The sequence below is a fragment of the Amphiura filiformis genome, chromosome 8, assembly GCF_039555335.1.
Source record: "Amphiura filiformis chromosome 8, Afil_fr2py, whole genome shotgun sequence".
Classification (NCBI taxonomy): Eukaryota; Metazoa; Echinodermata; class Ophiuroidea; order Amphilepidida; family Amphiuridae; genus Amphiura; species Amphiura filiformis.
This window is the reverse complement of record NC_092635.1, coordinates 52,812,184-52,826,468: the sequence shown is the minus strand read 5'-3', so window position 1 is coordinate 52,826,468 and position 14,285 is coordinate 52,812,184. Positions and strand designations below refer to the sequence as shown.

Below are 14,285 nucleotides of genomic sequence, written 5' to 3'. Positions count from 1 at the left end.
TACCTACACAGTACCAATGCTGATCCTGCACAGGATCCACCAACAGTGGTACTGCACAGGTATTACACTGGTACTCCCCTGGTACTGCACGGGTAGTAGCAGTGACAATGTACCTGTGCAGCAAGCCCCAATAAGAATCTTGTAGTGTATGCTATACTCCTGTCATACATCCTTTGATTATTTTGAGAATGGTGTATCATCACAGAATAAAGTCCAGCTTGTGAGTGGTATACTTTATTCTAAATTCCTGCAAAATATTATATCTTCTTTGTTATTTCCTTACAAACAATGTTTTTCACTTTTGAAGAAGATTGCTGTTCCAAAACAACTTTTTGTTTAAAGGAGTATTTTGTGATCCTAGCATTCTCTTTTTGTGACATTTTGTAGTAGCTATCCACGAAAAAAGCTTATTCCCAAAATTTCAGTTGATTCCAATTTTGCTTTTGCGATTTATGTGTGATTATGTATAATACACTGCTCCATAGGCCAATGTGTTGTGATTTCGTTCTGGTGTATCGGAGCATAATTCAAATTTGACGATATTTTTGCTAAAAGGATTAATCTGCAAGGAATCTTTTGTACATAAACATTATGCTGCCAGAAGTTTCCAGCGGTATAAAAATAACTTTTTTGAGAAAATTTGGGGATCATGAATTGCCCCTTTAAACAAGAAATTTTTCATCTGAACTTTGCTGGCATTGACAAATCTATTTTCTTGCTCCTAATACAGCCTCTGGCAGATGTAGTCCAGCATGTAGAGAAAGGTTATCGTATGGAACGTCCAGAAAGCTGTCCAGAGTATGTCTACAACATCATGAAGCAGTCGTGGAGCGCAGACCCTGTAGAGAGACCCACCTTCAAAACCATCTGTAAGCAGTTAGATAGCTGTAAAGGCAGCTTGTAACCCAATAATGGGAAGCTTGTAACCCTTTATAGACTGGGTTGCCAGTTTCGAAGACTTGTAAATCACTTTACGTACAAAGTCCTTTACATTCGTTTGTATTTTGGGTCTGTATTGGTAATGTATATTGTTTGAAAGTACCATATTTATTCCATTTAGTGCCCAGGGATAAGTCTGAGTTATTGGGTACATAGTTTATAATGATATTTCAACTAGTACCACATTATGCTTGTCAAAGTATCACTCGGTGGAGCTAGTACAGGAATGGGCATTTTATTGGAATGAATGTGGTGCATTTTGTTGACCACTTTGTTATACAGATGCTATTTTATTTCAACTGTTCAGTTCATTTTTATTTTTTCTCGGTTTGAAGAGGCAGGTTCCTCAACGATGAATTCCGATGTTAAAACAGTTGCATCCAAATGCTGTCTGTTGGTGCTTTTATACATTTTACTTTTCATTTTAATGTCAAGCAGTTGATTATATAGTGCAGCAAATTTTTATACTCTAGAGCGAAAACTAGTGACATTCTGTATTAACTGTATAATTTGTTTTGTGATTGACAAATTTTTTAATTCACCTCGATAAAGTGATTTACACATCTTCCAAAAAGTAGAAATTACATGGGCGAAGAAGGAAAGCAAGACAGAATAAACCAAAAAAATGTTTTTGATATCAAAAGTCTGCTGAATTGTTTCCATGGCAACATATTTGTAAAGCCAGTAATTGGATTGGCCATGTTGCTATTTTTACAGTGCAATAGGTGGTGTTTTAACTAGTTCTGTTGTATATCTTTTGTAGAAAAAAAAAGAAAAACTAAAATTGGGCTTAAATAGTTTTTAGTTGTGAAACATTTTTTCTCTGTATTTAATTTGTTGTATACCTTCCTTCATATGCATTCTGAAGATGTGACTCCAAATAATGATACAGGACCGTAACTAGGTAACTAACAATTAGCATCATAAGGCAGCTATGTGACTCCATATAATGATACAGCTATTCATTATAATTATAATCTACATGTAACATTAATATTCAATTTGCAGTTTCTTCTTTTGCTAATACAGTATCATGTTTGTCTTAGAACATAAACAAAATTAAAATCATAAAATTCTGTTGGGGTCATGGACCAGTTGACAACATGTCATAGTCCAACATTGAATAGGGGGGACTATGGGTAGAGATCAAAGATTCACCAAAAGACAGCTGAAAGTATGATAAAACAGTGATGTCAACACCGAGTCATAGGTGCAAAATTTGGCTACTTAGCAGTCACTTGCTGCTACTTAAAAAAACATGCCTAAAATTGGACTATTGGTGCAAGTGTTTAGCTGTGACAGTAATTTGACATTATTTTGAAATATTTTCCTTTTAACTTAGTCAAAGTATAGTGTCTCTCAAGCTCCATATTGCAATTAACAATGGATTTTGTGACCATATATTGATCTTTCCATAACTTCCAGTAAGTACCAGAAGTTGGTATGTCATTCGTCTAAGTCACATAGGCCTATGGGCACTAAAAGCTTGCAAAGTTAGAATGTAGTAAAATGTAGCTTTTGTGTAATAACACATTTTCCCACCTTTAACATTTTTGTAGTTTCCATAACAAAAAGTGCTGCTGAAATGTAGCAATGTATTTTTGACAAAAAACTAACATTCATTTGAATATTCATGCTTGTATAGGAAGTGAAGACTCAAAAGATCTGCATAATTAATGTTGTGTGTACTGTTACATTTATATTAGGGCCTTTTTAAAATTGTATTAATTTTATTCTAATATCCACGTAACTTAATTCTTTATAAGTGTATTTCTTAAGTTGATGCTCTGCGTGCTAGCCATAGGCATCAAAATAAGAAGTTCCAAGTTTTGAGATATTTTCTCAAAATATCAAGAGCTATCTCGAGAACCACCGAACCAATACTAGGCTTGTTTGTACTCATTTTAATGCATTTTTCATGCTGATTCCAAATATGATCATGAAAATGTACAGTTATGAAATTTTTGAATTTTTAAAGAAAATTTGAAATATGTCGTGTGCAGTCGACACCCACGTGGAGAGGATTAATGTTATGGCAATGCTGCAGTATGGCCATGCTGTATGATGCTTGAGACATATGGCTTGAGGTACCTTGGAAAACTCTTTGATACTTTGTGTACCTACACATTGGTGTTGTCATTACTGCATACAATTTTTGACAATGCTGACAATTTTGCATAAAAAGAAACAAATATGTATCAGCCATTGAATTCTACATGGCAGGTATGAACGCTCACAATTATTTTGAACTGGTATTAATTGAATACATGATCTTCTGTAAGGCTACATGTATACAATAATTCTTCCAATGCCTAGTCTTATCAGTTTGCTGACATGGACTATTCTAATTGAAATCCATATGGAAGGCATGACCTTAGTCTTCCACACAGGGAGTGTGAATTTCGAATGGGGTTACCTGAATGGGTGACTCCGTCTTAAATCGACACTCTCTGTGTGGGAGATTAAAGGCCATAATCCATAGGGGCTATATGGATTCTAACTGGCCATTTTTTTTATCCAGTTAAATGTAAAAATGGTCGATTGAGACGGCAGCTTTGTGTGTGCCATAATATTCCCATTTTGTTTTACATTATAGTCTAGGGTGATCCAATATTAAGAGAGAGTTTTGTTGATGTCTAAACAGGTTCATCATATCAGTATTGTTGTATTGTTTCATATATAGTACACCAAACCACCAATTGTTTACAGTCTGAAAATTTGAATTTCAAGATCTGCTGAAATTTTCGTATAAACATTTAAATTGTTGTGAATTTCACATACTCACCAATGCCAGTTATACATATATTGAATGTTAATGAGTACCATGGTAAAAATGTTGTCATGAGGTTCCATTCAATGAGTGGACGTCACCAGATCATTTTTCACCGAATGAAAATATTCTTTCCATTGAACAAATAATTCAATGTTTGTTTTATATAACTCATTTATAAATTCCTTTTCTTCCACTTAATTTCTTAAATCGCTAAGAAAACAAAAAAATATATAAACTATATTTTAAGCAACACCCACACCTATGATAATGGTGATAAGAGCTGTTCACCACGCAAACCATCTGCTCACCTTTGTTAGCGTTGCCATGGTAGCTTCGCATGGCAGGGTGTGCAATGGAAAATCTACTAATGCATGTGCGGAGTGCAATAGTGTTTTTGCAGCTGACGCTAAAAATAGCCAAAATAATCAATAGTAATTGACATGAATCTGTGTATGAGTTACATGAATTGCTATAAACCAGCCCTATATAAGCTGTGAAGTGCAATATGCGATTCACCAGTGTAGGTATAATCGGAAACTGAATTAAAAGATGTGTTTGCATCTGACGATCAACTCTCCACAGTCTGTGATTGGTTAGTTAAAGGAAGGTTGATTCATCTGGTACCTTTATCTGAGAAAAGGAATCACAGAAAATGGCGGTACTTTTTACAAGGCAAAAAGCAACTTTTCTAGGCATTGTTGACATGGTGCTTTCAGCAAGGAAAGTTTCCTATTACTAAGACCTAACTTTTGAGACGTTTTGGATGTTTGAAAGTGAAAAACTAACCATAGGGCACGGTGTTATATCGCCACGTTCAGAAATGTCAATCCTCACAACAAATCGTAAAGGAACTGTTTCCGAGTTTGATTGACAGGTGACGTCAAAAGTAATCTTTTTAATCCAGTCCAGATTGTAGTGACCACTGCAAAAATTACTTTGCATTGTAAAAAGTGATGTCGCCCTCTACATTTGGCATAATACAATGGGACGGTTTATAATTACTTGGGATTAGTCAGTATGGGAAACCACAATAAGATGTACCATTCTTAGTTAATATGCTTCAATTGACTCAAGAAGTCTGGCTTCAAATTTGCACACTGTAGTTACGCATTTGAGGCCAGAGTCCAAAGCTATCGTTTTCTCAGTAGATCAGCGGTGACATTGTTTTGTAACACATGTTGAATATTCTGTTGATGTTTAAATTTTGACGAAAGTTATTTTAATGAGTCAACTGTATCTTTTAGAGCAAAAGGGCAGTCTATTTGGAACTAGTCTAAAATGTGCAATTTGAGCAACATTTTTGATGCGATCACCCGTTGTGATGGGTTGCGTTTCCAGACATTGCTTTACACAGTGTCATGCTTCATCAATTTCTACTAAATTTGATAGCTCGACATACTGACCTTGAATACGGAGCTATTGGTGAGCAAATTCTTAGGTAGACTTCTTGAGTAAGCTTCAATATGTATAGTGTGTGGCTAAGATGTTTCCATTGCTTTTGTTATAAGACAAGTTTATTTATTGGACCAATATTTTTTATTCATTCCATAATTCAAACAGGGTTATACATATACTTAAACACTCACAACTATGTGTGCATGTTGGTTTCTTCCCAGTCCCTGCAAAAGCGCAGGGAACATTTTTGTAGTTACAAGTGAGCATTGCATGTATATTGCATATTTTGCCCACATATGGATACAATGTAGTGATTTCAATGTATACTGTAAAAGTCAATATTTTCGCGAGAAGATTTTTTCGCGATTTTGAAGATTTTGTCAATTCTTGCGAGAACTAAATTTCATGGTTTTGATATTGATACAATAGAAACCTAATGCAAAGGTTATTTTCGCAAGTTTTTATTTTCGCGATTTTATGTCCACTAGCGAAATTCGCGCAAAATAAAAACCTCGCGAAAATTTCGACTTTTACAGTATCAGTGCTACTAGAAGAACATAGGCTATGCAGTCAAACCAAAGAAACTCAAGACCAGAGAACTCCGACTCCATGCAGCTCCCATTTATAATGCTATGTGAAATCTGCCATGTTGGGTTGTCATGGATGGGGATTAAGGCAGTGTACATCCAGCAATTTGTCAGTGAAGAGTATGAGCATCTGCAAATGTTGTGGCTAGCCCACAGTTTTAGTGCAATGTATAAAACGGAGATCACAAGCAAAATGCACAGATCCCAATTTACAGGGGGCATGGTGAAAAACAAATTGGAGGTACACTAATTTATCCTTTATAAGTAACATACAAACATGATTGAGTCTTGAGTTCTCAGGTGTAATGGGATATTCCATTTAAAATCCACACTATCCCTGTGGAAGATTTAACTAGTCTTCCACAGAGGGAGTAAAAATTTTGAATAGAATAGACAATTGGGTAACTTCCATTTGTAATACTCACTCCAGTTGTGGAAGATATAGGAAAAGCCATAATACAGAGGGAGTATGGATTTCAAAATGATTTACTCAGACCAATTATATTTGAAAAACATACTCCCCCTGTGGAAGATATTTCCAAAATCTTCTCCAGGGGTAGTGTGGATTTTAAATGGAATAGCCCAATACAGTATGTGCTACATAGTTTACATGTGCATCGGTGCCGTTGTGAAGCATTGCCACTCAGCAGCATTCATGTGATTAAGTATGGTGCAATATATATTGAAACTTCAACTTTTAGGGTATACCTTGCCATTGCATGGAGTCTATTACATACGATAGATCATTAAAAAAAAAACTATTTTAGCCATTTCTTTCCAATTCTGGTTCTTGCCCATATTATTCAAGATAAATATTAGGTAGTTTTTTGACCATACTCCAAGCAGCTTTAAATGTGTAGTCAAATAATGCATTGAAGTATCAATCTTGCCTGTTACAAGTATGTCAACCTTGTATGTGCTGACACTCAGTATGTCAGCCACATGTATGCTGATGCTCAATTATCATAAGGGCCCACACAATAATATGGAGAAAAATGGCCATTTGGATAAAAAAGGATAAAAAAAAGGTTATATTATTTACTTATATACTGCATTCGGAGAACGTATGTGACCTGTCCTCACAAAATGAGCGGGAAGTCGCTAGTGAAGAAAAAGAGATACGGTTTCTTGAACATGCCAGAATATAATAGAATACAAAAAAGTAGCATTCCGTAAAGCGTTCATTGAATTCTGAGAGGAACAAAAACTTTCAGTATTGTTTGCGATGTACATTCCTTCCAATTTTCAAAGTGCAAGGCACGCTAAATGTTCAAAATCTGTTTTTCAAAACTAATAACAACAGTTCAGATTTCCATAAGATTTTCTCAAATATTTTCTGTATTTCTTTTTCCATATATTTTTATCAGTGTGGCAACTCTTTGCTTGCTAGTTGTGTACTGAAAATTGAATGTTATGTACAGGGTGAGTAAAAAAAAGTGCAATAGAGCAAAGAATCAATATTTATGCAAGAACCAAGTCAAACATTCCCATTATTGAAAGATTCTATAAATGCCAAACTCAAAATTCACCTTCTGTGAAAATATGAAGTGAATCACGACTACCGCTTAATTTTATGAGTCCTTTTGCTGCGATACCCAATTTCGTTATTTGTCCACGAGGTACCATGTATTTTAAATGAGAGCACACAATGCACGGTAAAGGCACCAGCTCTAAAACTGACTTTAACTTAAATAAGGTTGATTTTGTGTGTTATTTTAATTTCCTTTTTTTCTGTTCAAACAAACTTTCTAACATTACTTTATGTCCTTTATACCTCACTCGATTTTTTAAATCCCAATATGCCCAACTTATTGGATTCACCCCACTTCAATTTGCGCGCATTTCATTTTGACATTTGAAAAACCTGCCTACAAATTTGTATGTTTTTGATAGAGAATAAACAACTTTAAAGTAAAGGTAAAATGAAAATAACAACAAATAATGTTTCTTCTCCTTAAAACAAGACCAAGGGCAATAACACTTTTGGTGCTCCATTTTATTTCAATGCCAATGAGGTTAAGAAAATGGCAGCTGTACCAAATCTACCTTACACAGAATGGGCTGACATTCAAACTTTAGATGTCTCTTGGACAAACATTAAAATTGGGTATCGCTATAAAATGTGTCATAAAAACAAAACGGTAAATGCTAATTCCTTAATATTTTCACACAAGGTCACTGATGGATATATCATATATAAAATGTTTTTAAACCTAAAAGGTTCAACTCGGTACTTAAATATAAATGGATTCTTTTCTCTATTGCACTTTTTTTTTGACTCACCCTGTATTTGTTATCTATATTTGAGTTACAGTAACCCAAGGTAAAATTGAAGGTTAAAGTTGAAATACAATACAACTAGTTCACCTGTGATATGTGCTACAACTTTCAAGCTGATTTGCTAGTCAGTAGTCCTGTTACTTTTGGACTGTGGCAATACTGTAAAAATTAAAATTTTTGTGGCACATTATTTTTTGCGCTTTAGCACTCAATGCAGCTACCACAAAAATAAGTACGCGTCAATGTGTTCTTTTTATGTATAGGTCAATGGAAGAAAATTCAAGTCACAAATAAAAGCAAGTGAAGTGGTTCAAAATATGCGAAGCACAAAAATTTACACACACATAAATATTCACATATATACTGGCCATATGATATCTCTATGGTTTGCTATTCTTGTTTTGTTGATTTGGATATCTTGTAAATATACATAGACGTAAGATGCTAGACATGTGTAACTAATGCTAATATTCTTGTTCTATTTAGAGCATTTTGTTTTTATATAATAGAGATGTATAATAGTGAGCAAACTGAGGTTCATTCCATGCTCGTTTTTGTGTTTATGTTATTCAAGAGCAATTTTTTTGCTCTTGGAGCGTATTACTAGGTATCAGTATTCTTAACATTGCTTTAGGTAATTCATAATTGCATATAATGTCCCAACAATTTATGCTACTGGCAATTTTGAAACTACAATCCTGATAACAAAATAGTTGGCACACTTGTACTAATCAATTTAAATGCATGCCCTATTAAAATTGGAGAGGAGAGTGAAACATACTTGCAATATATGTGAAGCACAGACTCTCCACTATATCTCACACATCCCTACTCCCCATCTTTCAATGTTGGAGGGTCTCACATACCTGCCGACAACATGGTTTATCTAACATTGAATTCTTGGAGCAGTGGAGGAGATACCAAAAGTGTGCCAACATTTTTTTCCAGGATTGTAGCATTTTATTAGGGCACTGGTGCTTGTTTTGAACCCTGCCGTGGTGCTCACTTTTTTTTTACTAATGTGTGTAGGTGAACGCACTTTGATAAAAGTGGATTTCATTGGTTGGACATGTGAAGAATGTGATCTTGATAAAAAAACTTTGCAACTCAGCTGTAATGTTAGAGACAAATTTTATTTAACCAAATCATCTAAAATGTTGTGTCCAAACCAACTCATCCAAAATGTTGTGTCCAAACCATCTCATCCAAAATGTTATGTCCAAATGATATAAATATTTATTTTGCTTTATGTAGTTGACTTTTATGTATTTTGTTTAGTTTGCATAAGTTTATATTGAGTCCTCTTTACCATGACAAACATTAGATAAAGGGAAAAGGATAGTATAATTATATACTTGTTATTAGTTTATTTAAAGAGACATTCAGGGATTTTGAATGGTAGATGGTATTTTCATAAACTTAGTTAGACCTTGCACACATTTTCAACTTTTATGAGAAAGCAAAATTGTTTCTGCACGTTGCATGGGTCATTTGGTAGTTGGGCCATTCCAGCTGAATTCCACCCCCATATGAAAGACATAGCCTTTAATCTCCCTCACAGGGAGTGTAGATTTCAAATGATGTAACCCATTCAGGTAACCCTATTTGAAAATCACACTCCCTGTGTGGAAGATTAAGGTCACATGTTTTTATAAGGGGTGTATGGATTTCAACTGGAATAGCACTTTATCACTCCAATCATTTTCATCAAACCTGTTAATATACACAGTTTTTATTTCAAATAAGGAGATGTGCTACAACAGTGTCTCGAAATAATGACTATTAATGGACTGCTGCCACAAAATCTCAGAATGTTCCTTTAAGGGATCTAAAATGAGCGTTTATTATGTTTATTATTTTTTGTGGGACATGAGAGCACCTCAGACCTATCGAATTGCATTCTGAATCTGAAGCATGTCTTTCTGATATCAAATAATTTTCATTTTTGAAAATCACAATATAATACAAATTTTATGACAAATTATAAAAATTTGATATTTTTCAAATTTTTGATATATAACAGTCCTCGAAGTAAATTATATAAATCTAATGATATATTCTTAAAGTGTGTGTAGCAGGGAGGAAAGCCGACGGTCAATTGAAAATTTTGACCTTTCATATTGAAGATATAGATTTTTTTCCCAAAAAGACCTAATTTTTTTTGGTTTTTTTTTAAAAACAATCCATATCATCAATACGAATCGACAAAATTTTCAATTGATTGTCGGCATTTCATCCACCTACATACGTTAAGTATAAATCATCAGATTTATAAAGTTTACTTTGAGTACTGTTAAATATCAAAATATCAATTTTAATGATTTGCCATAAAATGTGTATTAAATTGCGAATTTCAAAAACCAAAATTATTTGATATCAGAATGACATTCTTCAGATTCAGAATGCAATTCGATATGTCTGATGTGCTCTAATGTCCCAAAATAAATACTGTCCAAACGTTCATACCCCAGCCCTTAACCAATGCTAGTATTGATTTAACATGATTGAAGTTTGTCAAGTTACAAACTGTAAAATTTATAAAATATGAAGAAGTGTGCTAATAATCCTACAACTTGCCAAATAATTATATGTTAATAATTAGTCTAAACCTTGGGATCAGAAGCTCAGGGTTGCCACAATGCTTTGTATTTGCACACAATTGGGCTACTTTTAAATGCTATCTGCCTTGCGAATGTTGGGCCTAGCATAAAATTGTGCTACTCTTGCAAGTGTTAAAGCACACAATTGGGCTACATTCAAGTGGCACCTGCCTTACAAATGTTTGGCCTAGCTTAAGATTGACTACTTTTGCAAGTGTTAAAGCACACAATTGGGCTACTTGTAAGTGGCATCTGCCTTGCAAATGTTTGGCCTAGCTTAAGATTAGGCTACTTTTGCAAGTGTTAAAGCACACAATTGGGCTACTTGTAAGTGGCATCTGCCTTGTAGATGTTTGGCCTAGCATAAGATAGGGCTTAGTAGATAATTAAATCTGGTCAACCAGAAAAACTCACTTTTGGTCAGATGGAATCACCGACGTTGCGGCCAAAACCTTTGGCCTTCAGCTGGGTGGATGATCTAGGGTCATCCGAGGTCAAACGATGAGGAAGTTGCTTGATGACCCGATCCCAACCATGTGACAGATTCACTCTAACGGTTGTTCGGCTCGTACCCACACTGCTTCTTTGACACCCCGATCGAACCAACGGGGTTACCGATCCAAGATGACCACGTCGTCAATGTCAAAACTGTGGCCGCTGCCCTCAAGATGTGAGACCGCCAAATCGTTGCCACTTGAACTGGCGCGTCTATGTTGGGACATGCGACCCCTGCAGAGACTCTGCAGGGGTCGCATGTCCCAACATAGGGCAGCGGCCACAGTTTTGTGTGGGGGCATTAGAGTGAGTCTTTCACATGGTTGGGATCGGGTCATCAAGCAACTTCCTCATCGATTGACCTCGGATGACCCTAGATCATCCACCCAGCTGAAGGCCAAAGGTTTGGCTGCAACGTCGTTGATTCCATCTGACCAAAAGTGAGTTTTTCTGGTTGACCAGATTTAATTATCTACTAATTGATCAAATCCCAGATGACTGAAAATATAAGATATAAGATAGGGCTACTTTTGCAAGTGTTAAAGCCCAACATTGTGGCAACTCTGCTTGAATTGAACTCAAAAGTTTACAGAATGAAGTAGTATATAGACTGGTTCTTCTTACTATGTTGATTAACAGCAAATCTATATTTAGGTACCGAAATATTTGTCTTGCACTCTAAAGGGTTCTAAAATATGTATTCTATATTTGGCCCTCAACTGTTCTGTAAAGAACCAAAAAGGCCGTAAACAGGGAAGTTCAAAGTTCTCTAACTTAAGGTGGTACTACACCCCTTGATAAATTTGTGACTATTTTTGCATTTTACATACTCCCCTGTAGAAGATATTTCCTAAATCTTCCACAGGGGTAGTGTGGATTTCAACTGGAATAGCCCAATGTGTTTACGAAAGGAGAGGGGGAAATCTGGGAGGAAATTGACAAATCACTCTAGTACACATTAGTATAAGCTCCATGAAATAACACTTATTTTCTTGTTCCTATTCTGTTTAATTTATTTAAGTATGTCTTGCCAGGTATATAGACAACTGTGTTATATTTGTGGGAAAACTAAACTTTAAACTAAAAGATGTGTGTATAAATGTATCTATCAGTCATATATCCATCCAATATGTGATCCTTCAAAACTGATTGGAATTTTGTTAAAGAGATCTGCACATTCCCCTGTGCTAATGTGTGCTTGTTTGTGACATTTAAGTAAAATATTAAGATATTAATTTCATCCATAGATTATTGTTTTACCTGTTAAATCTGAGGCTCATATATTTACATGTTATATGTGTTTCAAATGATATGCGAGGAAACATGTAGTCTGTTGGTCTTTTAAATATGAGCTGGGTTTAAATAAAACACTTGCAAGGATTTATTGTCTTGCCAAGATGTGTAAAATAAATAGGGCCAGTCTGAGATGGGCTACTTTGTCATCAGACTTGCTACTTTACTTACCAACCTGTCCAATGGACACCCTAAAATGTTGCCACTATAACTTGCAGTGTGGCGTACCAACCACCGAAATACTAGGTCAAAATTAAACAAATTTATGATTTTCATCTTCTGTTTGGCTTGTTTTAGGCTACAATTTTCCTTATTTTGGCCCATCTTGGCATTACAATTGCAAATTTTTGCGTGCATACATTCCAGTAAAGCATTTCGGTAGCAAGTCAGCTGGATCGCTTTACTAATTCACCCATTTTGGATTTTTTTTTTCTGGTACACTATCGAGAACTAGACACCCAGAAAGGTCCCTCCAAGCACTTATACATCAAATTCAAAATTGGACATAAAATATATGGACAGGTCACTTTCAGCCGTGACAGGTTACTTTTAGGAGCAGCCTGTCCAACAGAAGTTGCTTTTTAGCTGGATTGTACACACTGTATGATATGCATCTTGAACATGATTTTGGTCAATATTGTTATCATTTACAGTGATTTATTGTTAACCCCATAGTTTTTTGTAATTATACATAATAACCCCAATTCTGTAATTGATTAACTGTATTACACCAATGTCATGCTATGACAAATCGTAGTGTGATAATGCATTAAAACATGATTTTTAACAAATTAATGTATTCTGTGTGTCTGAATATGGTAGCAGATGGATGAGATTGTTATGTATTTCCTAAGTTTTTGCACCTCCCTCGCAAGACGTTATCTTGTAGATGGATGTAATGGCTGGTTGCTGTGTGGCTGAAAAATAACACGTATCAACTCTACTCTGTTACGAGCCACAATGACTCGAGGCCAAAATCACCTTTTACCCAAATTCACAACAATAATACACTCTTTGATTAAGTTAACAAATTCAAAGTCTTTAATGAAAAGTATAACATGCTTTGACAATATACTGGCATATAAACATGCATGCATACATCAGCAATTAATACAAGTTTAATTCTACAATGATTACTTAGCCGATCCTCTTCTTGTTGATGATGACAATGTTCTGTTTGCTCAAAGTTCCATTAATGTCCAGTTCCAACTTTGTAAATATTCCACAGCAATAATATCCATGGGCAACGATGATACACAAAATGATGTTTCTTTCACCATTTGCACAATATTTTCAGGAAAACAGGCCTGCCTCCATATCCGCTTTGTTTCCACTGAAATTAACAGATGTGTTGTTTAGTTAACCAAACTTCAGCTTTTATGGAGAATAAGCACCTTCATGCACTCACAATCTCATGAATTCACATTTAGTCAGGCTCTCATTAACGCGCGGATGAGAAATAGTGCTCACTTTGCTTGAAGTCATTGCTACCAAATGAGCAACCATCCTAAGATCAAGAATTGTCGTCATTGTCAATTGACACACTTCATAGATTGGGACATGGAATATCGTATACGGAGACAATGTTCATATATAGAAGACAAGTGGGCTGAATGGGCATCGTATAGGAAAACAACAGAAATACCATCAAGAAAGTTATGCCTACAACCCACGTTGCAGGTAACATAGATTGTAAGAACACAGATACATCAGGCATGAACGAAACACATAACACCAATTCCATTTGAATCCAACATCAACTTCCTGGACTCTGTATCGAGACAACAAGTCAAGTCAATGTCCATTACACATGACTATGACTTCGTACGTAAAGAGCATCAAGGACACAAAAGACATGTGATCCAGAAACTATGGAATATTAAGATGACCACAACCGCGAGGAGTCCCGAAAATCATCTAATG

At 35.3% G+C, this 14,285-nt stretch overlaps 1 protein-coding gene across 1 annotated transcript in view; it reads left to right on the top strand.

Moving 5' to 3' along the window:
• LOC140159207 (tyrosine-protein kinase CSK-like) overlaps positions 1-5,487 on the top strand; it is a 32,547-nt gene extending 27,060 nt beyond the window's left edge. The window contains exon 13 of the mRNA XM_072182599.1: positions 731-5,487. Coding sequence (XP_072038700.1) covers positions 731-904 — 174 coding nt within the window. The 3' untranslated portion in view covers positions 905-5,487. The remainder of the gene's footprint in view (positions 1-730) is intronic.
• Positions 5,488-14,285: the final 8,798 nt, after the last annotated feature.